General features: G+C 41.0%; 1 protein-coding gene across 1 annotated transcript in view; it reads left to right on the forward strand.

Moving 5' to 3' along the window:
- Nucleotides 1–5,113, forward strand: part of LOC126195651 (putative neural-cadherin 2) — a 44,581-nt gene extending 39,468 nt beyond the window's left edge. Inside the window, exons 7-8 of the mRNA XM_049934276.1 lie at nt 4,723–4,961; nt 5,082–5,113. Coding sequence (XP_049790233.1) covers nt 4,723–4,961; nt 5,082–5,113 — 271 coding nt within the window. The remainder of the gene's footprint in view (nt 1–4,722; nt 4,962–5,081) is intronic.
- Nucleotides 5,114–11,752: the final 6,639 nt, after the last annotated feature.

Below are 11,752 nucleotides of genomic sequence, written 5' to 3' on the forward strand. Positions count from 1 at the left end.
TCCGTGCCACTGGTGCTCACCACCAATCGATTTTCTGCTCTGGAATCATCAGACCAACTGAGGGAGAATGCTAATGCCTCTGTAGATCTCCTAGAGCAGGATTCTCCAACCTCTGTGCCTTGCAGCAGAGTGTCTTCGAACACTGGGACTCAGCAGCCACCAAGGTGACACACTTTCATTTTTTCCCTCCTCCCCTTTCCCTGTCATGACTCTCCTCCAATAGAACATACGCAGCTTTAGTTCCAACAAGTAGGAATTATGGCTGCTCTTGGAATCACAATGTCTACTTGCTCTCTGCCTTCAAGAAGCAAAATTGCATCCGCACAACTGCTTTGACCTCATGCATTTCTTTGCGGTCCACTTTGACCTTCCCCCTGAGGATGGCATTCCATCTCTTGGGGGAGTCATGCTGCTCATCCAGAATGACGTTCATAGTCAAACCATCTCATTGAACACCTAGCTGTGAGCCGTTGCAGTCCACATTTTCCTTACTCGCTTCACCTTTGCTCTTTGTACCACCTACATCCCACCATCATGTTGTGTTACCAGGGCAGACTTCCTCCAACTTATTGAACAACTCTCTCATTCCTTTTTGGTGCTCAGTGACTTTAATGCACACCATCCCCTTTGGGGCTCTCCCAGAACCTGTCAGAGTGATGCCGTCCTGGCTGACCTTCTCAATCAACTCAACCTCATCTGCCTTTACACTGTAGGAGCCACGTACCTTTAAGATTCCATGCACACCTATTCCCATTTGGTCCTCTCGTTCTGCACTGCCCAGCTTGCCCATCACCTTGAGTGGTCCATTCTCTCTGACATGTACTCAAGCGACCATTTACCGTGTGCTATCCATATGCTGGCTTCTACCCCACCTATTGCAAGCCCACAAGGCAGCTTTATAAAGCCAACCGGAGGCTTTACTCCTCCCTGGTGATTTTTGATGAACAAAATTTCCCCATGACCAGGTAGGACTCATTACAAACGTTATCCTTACCACCACATTCCATTCCTCACACTTCATCTTTACCATTCCATATCCTCATCACTTGGTGGACTGAGGTGTGCTCTCCGGGTTTTTAACCATCATCCTACGATGACGAACTGCATTCATTGTAAACAGTTGCGAGTGCAGTAATTGCATTCTTTGGGATAGCAAAACAGCAAGCTGGATTTCCTTTACTAGTTCTTTTAACAGTTACACTCCCTCTTCTGTCCTGTGGGCCAGCCTGTGTCGGCCTACTGGGACCAAGGTCAATTCCCCAATTTCAGGCCTGACCGTAGCAAATGGTGTCATAGTGGACACTACTACTATCTCTAAAACCTTGAGCTGCTATTTTGTGGAGATTTTGAGCCCGACCACTATCACCTGTCTTTCTCAGTCAGAAACAAGTGTAGGAGGCTGAACAATGTTGACATTCAGATGTTGCAGCACTTTCTCATGTAGGCAAGCACTTTCTCCTTCAAACGTACAGTTGCATCTGGGCAGAGGGTATGTTTCCCAGACACTGGCGTGAAGCCACTGTCATACACATACCTAAGCCTGGTAAGGACAAACACCTTCCTTCTAGCTACCACGCCATTTCTCTCACCAGCTGTGTTTGCAAGGTGAAGGAACATATGATTCATGCCTGGCTGATATGGTGGCTTGAGTCTCACAATTTGCTAACCGCTGCACAATGTGGATTTTGAGCGTGCCATTCTGCAGTTGACCATCTCATCACTTTGTCAAGCCATGTAATGAATGGTTTTCTATGGGAATACCAGACTGTGACCACGTTTCTTGATTTGGAGAAAGCATACAACACCTGCTGGAGGACTGGTATCCTCCACACTCTCTACACGTGGGGCTTCTGAGGCCACCTGCCCCATTTCCTTCAGGAATTTTTCAAAGACCGAGTTTTCATGTTACATGTGCGCTCTGCCTTGTCAGATACCTTTATCCCAGAAAAAAAGCTGTGCCTCAGGGTTCCGTTCTGAGCATCATCCTCTTTGCTATAGCCATTAACCTTATTATGGCCTTTCTACCACTGGGCATCTCATGCTCTCTTTTTGTTGACAATTTTGCAATCTATTGCATTTCTCCATGGACTCATCTCCTTCGGTGGCATATTCAGCGTTGTCTTGATAGTCTTTACTCATGGAACAGCAACAATGGCTTTCACTTTTCCACTGACAAAACTATTTGTATGAATTTTTGGTGGCACAGTGGGTTTCTTCGACTGTCTTTACATCTAGTGCCTGTTGCTCTTCAGTTTACTGAAACTACAAAATCCCTGGGGCTCATGCTCAATAGGAAACGTTCTTGTTCCTCTTATGAGCTTTGCCTGGCATCCCAGTGTACCTGGTCGCTCAATGTCCTATGTGTCCTCAGTGGTACTTCCTGGTGAGCAGATTGGATCACCCTCCTCCATTTGTACCAATCCATTGTCAGTTAGAAACTAGACTATGGGTGTTTCATTTACACATGTGCATGTCTGTCCATCTTATGCTGTCTCAATACAATCCACCATCATGGCATCTGTTTAGCCACAGGCGCCTTTTACACTAACTCAGTTGAGAGTCTGCATGCAGAAGATGTCATACTGATATGATGTTCTCTTCAACGGATATGCATTCCATTTGTCTGCCATGCCTGGCCACCCAGCTATGCCTCCTTCTTCGAAGACATCTGGCATCTTAACTTCACACTACCTGCCACTTTCTCAGTGAGTGTGAACCCTTCACCACCTTGACTTCATGCTATGACCTATGTTCACCTTGTACTTGATTCACTTCCTAAGGACACTACTCCAGACTTACTCTATCACAGTAAGTCTCTTGACCTTTGCACAGAACTTCGTGATAGTGTACACAAAGGCACTGATAGCTCACAGACTGACATGATGTCAGATGTGCCTTTGTCATTGGCACCAAACGTTTTCAGTATCACCTTATGGAATGCTGCTCTGTATTTACAGTGGAGGTCTTCGCCCTGTATCGTGCTACACAATACATCTGCCAACATAGGCTTTTCAGTTGTGTTGTTTTCTCCAACTCTCTCATTGCCCTTCAGAGCCTCTCTGTGCTGTACACAGTCCATCCCTTAGTGCAAAGGGGCCAGGAAAGCTTCCACTTGCTCAATCTTGATTGATCCACTGTGATGTTAATGTTTGTTCCTAGTCATGTCCATCTGACAGGAAACAAGGCCACTGACACTGCAGCCAAGGCTACAGCCCTACTACCTCAGGTCACTAGTTCTTCCATTCCCTCCAATGATCTCTGTATTGCTGTCTTTCAGCAGGTGGTGTCACTTCGGCATCATCAATGGTATTCCCTTCATGGGGCCAAGCTCCACAGAATTAAACCTCTCTGACCTTCTCTGGGTGCTCTCACCGTGAGGAGATCATTTTAGCTAGGTTGCGTATTGGGCACTATCATTTTAGCCATTGCCATTTGTTAAGTGGAGATCCCTCACACTTATTGCTCATTGTCATCAACCTATGAGGTTCACCATCTCCTGACCGAATGCCTTCTTTTTAACCTCTTATGTTCTAATTGGTGTTTACCATCTTGAGTTATCGGCCTTTTTAGCAAACAACACACAGGCTGTTGACCACATTTTACTTTTTACCCATGATAGCAAGATGGTGAAGGACATTTGATCTTTAGTTCAGGACCTCCATTGTCTCTATGGCATATTTTATGGACCTTCTCCAAGAGTAAGTCCCTAGTTTTAACTGTCTTTCCTTCCGTCAGTTGAGCTTAATATGTAGTCACTTTCAACTCCTTTTTCATCTCCGTGTTCTACGGTTCTGAGATGGACATGTATGATTTTAGTTGTTTTTGCACCCTAAAACAAACAAAACAACTTGGGGTGTGAGTGATCTGCCCTCCTTCCAAAACCTGTCCTTCTTTCTTCCCTGAGTTTTAAAGCTAAGAATTTGGATGTCTCTCAGTATCACAGTACTCTAGGTGCACATTAGCCTGAACATAGATAGTATGCTTTCAGTTGTGAAGTTCCAGTTGAGTGGGATAAACTTGTAAAAGACAAATTGTGGAATACAAAGCACAGGCTGTTGAGGTCACTGTGTATAAAATGTACTTGTAAATGGGTAAATTGTGACTGTATTACATTATAATGTTTTCTGTCAACTCACTTACTGTAGTTACCTTCATGTACTACATGCAATCAGTGAAAGACAACCACTCACCTATAGCAAACAGATCAGTGTTTGGAGCACAAAAGCAAATAATAGGAAATAGCATTCACACTAGATTTTGAGCACTCGATCTTTTTTAGAAAAAGTACACACAATCACACACACAACTCCACAGACATTAAAACACATGTGTAAATGGGGCTGTGTTGTGAATGTGTGTAATTTTGGCAGAAAAAGAGCAAGTGCTCAAAAGCTAGTGTCAATACTGTTCTTGTTTACACGTTTCTGCCCTCCACCCATCAATTCAGTGTAGGTGAGTGGTTCTCTTCCGCTTATTTTACTTATTGATCCATCCAGGAATTTCCATTATTGTCATGAATTTCGTACACTGACACAAGTTTTAAAATTTAATTAATATATCAATTTCTTCCTTTAAAAACCCTCCATTTGATGTTCTCAAGATGACATATTTCTTCACTGATCCTAGTTTTTCTTTTTTTTTTAAATTTATTCAAGGCAAATTAAACAGTATGCAAAATAATTTATAGGAGAGCGTTCGGTTTATGTTTTTTACTTATTTCAGATGTGCAGAAGAAGTACTGAAATTTGGTAACAGTGACTGCACAGATAACAATGGATGTTCACAACTGCCATGCTGGAATGGGGGCATGTGCATTTCTCAAGACATTCTGTTGCAGTATAATTGTTCTTGTCCTGATGGGACATTAGGGCCAAACTGTGAATCTGTACTTGAAAGCCAAATTTTCCAACTTAGTCCCAGTGCCTTAGCAGCAATAATAACTTGCTTTATTTGCATATTTGGTAAGTATGTAATATCCTTTGCAATAACTATGAACTGGAAAATGTCATGATTAGCTGAGAAAACTGATTGTGCACATTGGCATATACTGTGTATGTAGTTTATTTAATAAAATTCACAAGATGAAAATAAACATTCACAAGATGACACATAAAAGTGAAAGAAAACATCCTTTGTTGAGTTAGGCTACACACACACACACACACACACACACACACACACATTGAGGCAGAGGCAAGTGCTTGCTACATGATTCGATTAGATTAATTATTCATTCCATAGATCCATAAAAGAGGGAATCCTCCTGGGTATGGAACATGTCAGATAAACACATAACAAAAATGTAATTAGAAAAACTTTTTCATTAATTTTAATGATCCTCAGTCAATAGACGGTAAAATTATGTAAATGAATTAAATTTAAACTTTTAATATTTACAGGCTTAATACTTACATCTGCTTTCATTAAATCCATCATTCAGACATTTGCTAGTTTCTTGGCTATTACAACCAAGTATTGTCAAAAATTAAAGTAAGTTATTCATTTCAGTGATCCTCAGTTAAGAACAGTCAGATTATGTACAAGATTTAAAATTAAATTTCCACTATTTACAGTCTTAAGACTTACATCTGCTTTCCATACATCCATCATTCACACAGTAGGTAGTTACTTGGCTGTTACAACCAAGCAAACCGGAGTTGGTGGGGTGTGGCCCATGATGATGATGATGATGATGATGATGATGATGGCATGATGTTGTTGAATGGGGGTGTGACAGGACAGAGAAAGAGAAAACTGTTGGGTAAAGGGTGTGGGGAGAGTGCATTAAAGGAGCCTGAGGCCAGGAGTATTATGGGCACGAAGGATATGTTGCAAGAGTAACTCCCATCTGTGTAGTTCAGAAAAGGTTGTGATTGAGGGAAGAATTCAGATGCCCTTGATTGTGAAGTAGCCACTGAACTTCAGCATGTTGTGCTCAGCTGCATTCTGTATCACTGGGTGGTCAAGTCTGCTCTTGGCCAGGGTTTGTTGGTGGCCATTCAGTCTGGTGGACAGCTGGCTGGTTGTAAAAAACTGTGTAGTGATTGCAGCAGTTACTATATAATGTGCTTGCTTTCAGAGGTGTGCTGCCTCTGTTGGGATAGCATAAGCCTGTGAGAGGATTGTTGTAGGAAGTGCTTGGTGGATGGAATGTGCAGGTCTTGCATCTGGGCTTCCACAGGGATATGACACCTGTGGCAATGGGCTGGGAATGGAAGTAGCATAGTGATGGACCAGAATGTTGCATAAGTTGGAGGTGAAATGGAATATACTTCATGAGAGATGGAAGGGATCTTATTCAGCCACTCACGCAACCTAAAAACAATATCCTGGTCTATCCCTATGTCACTCCCACCTCCAACCTCTTGCCACATGGGAAGACCCAGATGCAAGACCTACACAATCCACCCACCCAGTGCTTCCTATTCCAATCTTGTCACGTGCTTATCATATTCCATAAGAGGCAGGGCCACCTGTGAAAGCAGCCATGTCATATACTAACCATGCTACAGTCACTGGGCAGCTTTTTATGTCAGTATGACAACCAACCAACTGTCCAACAGAATGAATGGGCAGTGCAAAAATGTGGGCAAGAACGAAGTTGACCACCCAGGGGCAAAACAAGCATCTGAGCACAACATCCTCGAGTTCAATGGCTTCTTCACAACCTGCACCCTCTGGGTCCTTCCATCCACCACCTACTTTTCTGAACTACACAAATGGGAGTTTTCCTTGCAAACTATCCTTCACTGCTGTAACCCTCCTGGCCCCAGTCTCCTTTAACCCACCGTCCCCACACCTTCTACCCAATTTAGCTTATTTATGGTCCTCGTGTTGATAAGAAGGGCACCAGGGAAATGAAATACTTGGACTGTACCAAAATTAGCACCTGCTCCCTTTAAATTTGGGAAATTGGTTACCAAAGGCTAAAGGAAGAAATAGAAGCTGTTCAAATGTAATGCAACAGAAAAATGTTTAAGATTAGATGAGCAGATAACTAATAAGGAGGTTCTAAATTGAAAGAGAAGAAGAAAAATTATGGTGCAACTTGACTAAAAGAAAGAATTGGTTGATAGGAGCTACTTGAGATGGAAGGAGTTGTTAGTTTGTTAATGGAAGATGTTCAGAGGGTAAAAATTGTAGAAGGATACCATAGGATAAATGCAGTAGGCTAAGCAAGTTCATATGGATATACGGTGCAGTAATTATTCAGAGATGAAGAGGCATGCGCAGTATGGAATAGTGTGGAGAGCTGCATCAAACGAGTCTTTGGACTAAGACCACAACAAATGAATAAAATCTTGAACAAAAACTACCTGGTCCTCCATGTTGGGATGATACAAGAGGAAAACTCCCTATTCATTGAAAAAATCTTTAGTTAAAAGGCTTCAAGATAACAGAAGAATGGCTGTACAATAGGAGACAGGAAAAGTCTATGGAAATGAATTATCATAATTTGTGTATGCAAAATACCACATTGGAAAAATAAAACAAAAGTGATTAAAGAATTGGAAATAGGAAACTAGTTATTATTATTCTCCCGGAAACAACGAAAAGGGACATGTTATTGAAAGCAAGGAAGCGAGTACACATTTTTATAGTGTAGCAGAAAAAAATCAAAGTACTTACCATGGAATATTGAAACCGATGAAACATAAATTCAGAAGAATGCTCAGAAACAGAACCCTGTTGATGAAAATTAAATTTAGCTTAATATATGCAATTTTTTGAACATTTGATATCAGTGAAGAGTAACCATTATATTAAAAAATATGGATTCCTTAATAAATGAAACAATATTGGAAAACAAGAGAGATTTTCATTGCAGGAAATTTTAACTGTACAACAGGAAGTGAAAAATGGTTCAAATGGCTCTGAGCACTATGGGACTTAACATCGGAGGGCATCAGTCCCCTAGAACTTAGAACTACTTAAACCTAACTAACCAAAAGACATCACACACATCCATGCCCAAGGCAGGATTCGAACCTGCGACCATAGCAGTCATGTGGTTACAGACTGAAGTGCCTAGAGCCGCTCAGCCACCACGGCTAGCAGGAAGTGAAAGAGGACATGAAATGATAGGACTGTTTGGAGAAAACAGTGTGAGTAATAATAGTAATAAACTCTTTATATTTGTGAGTAAAATTCACTGAAAAATCTGAAAGGCCTTTATTAATTTACAGGAACATATAAATACACATGGCATAAATAAACACCACATTAAAAATAAATAATGGGTTTTATTAGAGTTAAACAGGTAAGAGATGAGAAAGAATGTAAGGGCATATACAGCAGTAACACTTAGTGCTCCCTATCTTGTTAATTTCAAATTTATGTTCCATTCAGAGTGATGGCAATTCAAGAAAACTTGTTTTGGGACACAGATAATCTACAACCAAAACTGGCAATCTCTAAACAAAATTTAAATACCCTTGAAAATGTAAGTTTTTATTCAGTAATAGAACAGATATCAAATCAATGGAAACAACATTGGTACTACAGAAAGTCAGTACCATTATATCATAAATAAATTACATGAATCAACCAAAGAAACATTAGAAGTGAAAAACATGCAAACCATTCATTGTGTTATTGGGTTGAGGAAATTAAAAAGGAGATAAAATTTTAAAGTAAGAAAACAATATTTTAAAATGCCTAAATACTAGAAAAGTTTAGAACAGGATAGAGCTTAACACACAAGCCAAAATCAGGAACAAATGTTACAGAAGCAAAGGACAAAACTTGGGAACAATCATGTCGAAAATTATAGTCTTTAATTGGAGGGAAAAGCAGTACAGACGCATGGGGAATAACAGAGAGTTTAAAAAGAAATTCTAAAAAAATATGTGTTATGCACACTGTATATATTACTCATAATTCTGGGGGAAATTAGTTTTAAAAACTGTTAATAGCATATTTGGAAAACTCACTGACTGAGTATACTGGACTCATAAATAATCATACAGATTACTACAGTCATCTGGAAATAGGATTGGAAAAAAGGGGCAATATAATCTTTAAAGAATGGGGTGCAAATAAATTATAATATGGTATACTCATTGCAATGTGTAGATGAATCACTGACTGTAGCCTTAGATTAAGATGATGTAGACTGTATGGTCAGAAAATTAATACAAGAATATAAAAATTAGTTCTGAATGTAAATGCAGTATAATGAAATACATGGTAATTGGTGGAATAAATGAAGATATGGCACTGTTATACGTAGAAGTGATGGGAACAATAGCAGTTAATTCTTTTTCTTGTACCTTTGTCCCAGCTTGGTGCAGGGTGAGCATGGTTGTAATCAGATATGGCGGGGTTAGTTTAAGGAGTGGCTAGATGCCTTTCCTGTTGCCACCCCCTTACCCCCCCCCAGGAGTGAATATGTTGTGTGTAACCCCCTCCCCCCCCCCCAACTGTCTGCATGTAGTGTTTATCTAAGTAAAAGTGAGTAAAAGTTTTCTAAATGTTTCTGAATACCAACAATGTAGGTAAAGACAGATTGCTACTTACCGTAAAGAAGACACATCAAGTTGCAGACAGGCACAATTAAAAGACACTCACATATAGCTTTTGGCCACAGCCTTCATTAGTAAAGGTGCACACACGCATAAGCGCGCGCGCGCACACACACACACACACACACACACACACACACACACACACACACACACACACACACACAAAACCTCGACTCCAGCATCTACGGGACAAGATGCTGGAGTTGGTTGTTGTGTGAGCGTGAGGGGTGCTTTCTTGATAGAGAGAGAGATAGAGCAAGTGTGTGTGTGTGTGTGTGTGTGTGTGTGTGTGTGTGTGTGTGTGTGTGTGTGTGTTACTGATGACAGCTGTGGCCAAAAGCTGTGCTTGAGTGTCTTTTAATTGTTACTGTCTGCAACTTGACATGTCTTCTTTACGGTAAGTAGCAATCTGTCTTTTCCGACAATGTTGATGTTCCTACCTAAATGTTTGCGAATCGTGTAAGTGAGGTGGGACTTAGGTAAGAGCCCTGTATTCATCTAGTGCCATGCAGGAAACCAGCTAAAAATCCCTTCTAGGTCGGCTAGCACACTGACCCTCATTGTTAATCCATTGGGCAGATTTGCTTTGGGGCCAGTGCGCCTCCCAATCCCAGAAGCAGTGCTTTAACATGCACAGCAGCTGGTGGGGTGGGGGTGGGGGTGGGGGTGGGGGTGGGGGTGGGGGTGGGGTGGTAGGAACATTAGCAGTCACTGAAGAATATAAACTCCTGGGGCTGAAAATTTCAGATGATGGGAAATGTGACATAAAAATGAATTTGAATCTCATAATAACTTGTATCTTGTAGTCACTATACTTTCATGGGAAATAAATTTTGATTCTCATATGTTTGTGAGCCCAAAAGTGTGTTGATAGCTTGCAAATTTTGGTCTCATTCATGTAACTCTGGTTGGGTAGAAAATTGGATATTGTAAAACAGGCACTGAAATGGAGGACTTCAGAGCTTAAAATTTGAACTAGGGTAGTTACATATTTGAAGAGGAGGGGAGGTGGAATTGTAACAGGTAGAAGACGAAAAATAGGGACATCTACAATGAAAAGCAAATGGGACCTTGTAATTTGTGGTCGCAGAGAAAGTACATCAACTTTCTTTCTTCCTTTTTGGTCATCAATCTTCTGACTAGTTTGATGTGGCCTACCACGAATTCCTCTCCTGTGCTAACCTCCTCATCTTAGAGTAGCACTTGCAACCTACATCCTCAATTATTTGCTGGATGTATTCCAATCTCTGTCTTCCTCTACAGTTTTTGCCCTCTACGGCTCCCTCTAGTACCATGGAAGTTATTTCCTCACGTCTTAACAGATGTCCTATCACCCTGCCCCCTTCTCCTTATCAGTGTTTTCCACATATTCCGTTCCTCTCTGATTCGACGCAGAACCTCCTCATTCCATACCTTATAGCCCACCTACTTTTCAACATTCATCTGTAGCACCACATCTCAAATGCTTCGATTCTCTTCTGTTCCGGTTTTCCCACAGTCCATGTTTCACTAGCATGGAATGCTGTACTCCAGACGTACATTCTCAGAAATTTCTTCCTCAAATTAAGGCCTATGTTTGATATTAGTAGACTTCTCTTGGCCAGGAATGCCCTTTTTTCTGCTAGTCTGCTTTTGATGTCCTCCTTGCTCTGTCCGTCATTGGTTGTTTTACTGCCTAGGTAGCAGAATTCCTTAACTTCACCTACTTTGTGACCATCAATCCAGGTGTTACATTTCTCACTGTTCTCATTTCTACTACTTCTGATTAACTCCATCTTTCTTCAATTTACTCTCAACCCATACTCTGTACTCATGAGACTGTTCATTCCATTCAGCAGATCATGTGATTCTTTATCACTTTCACTCATGATAGCAATGTCATAAGCAAATCGTATCTTTGATATCCTTTCACCTTGAATTTTAATTCCACTCCTGAACCTTTCTTTTATTTGCATCACTGCTTCTTCGATGTACAGATTGAACAGCGAGGTCGAAAGACTACATCCCTGTCTTACACCATTATTAATCCGAGCACTTTGTTCTTGGTCATTCACACTCTTGCTATTCCCTCTTGGCTCTTTTACATACTGTATACTACCCATCTCTCCCTATAGCTTACCCCTATTTTTCTCAGAATTTCGAACATCTTGTGCCATTTTACACTGTCAAACACTTTTTCCAGGTTGACAAATCCTATGAACATGTCTTGATTTTTCTTCAGTCTT

Source organism: Schistocerca nitens, chromosome 7, assembly GCF_023898315.1.
Source record: "Schistocerca nitens isolate TAMUIC-IGC-003100 chromosome 7, iqSchNite1.1, whole genome shotgun sequence".
NCBI classification, from domain to species: Eukaryota; Metazoa; Arthropoda; class Insecta; order Orthoptera; family Acrididae; genus Schistocerca; species Schistocerca nitens.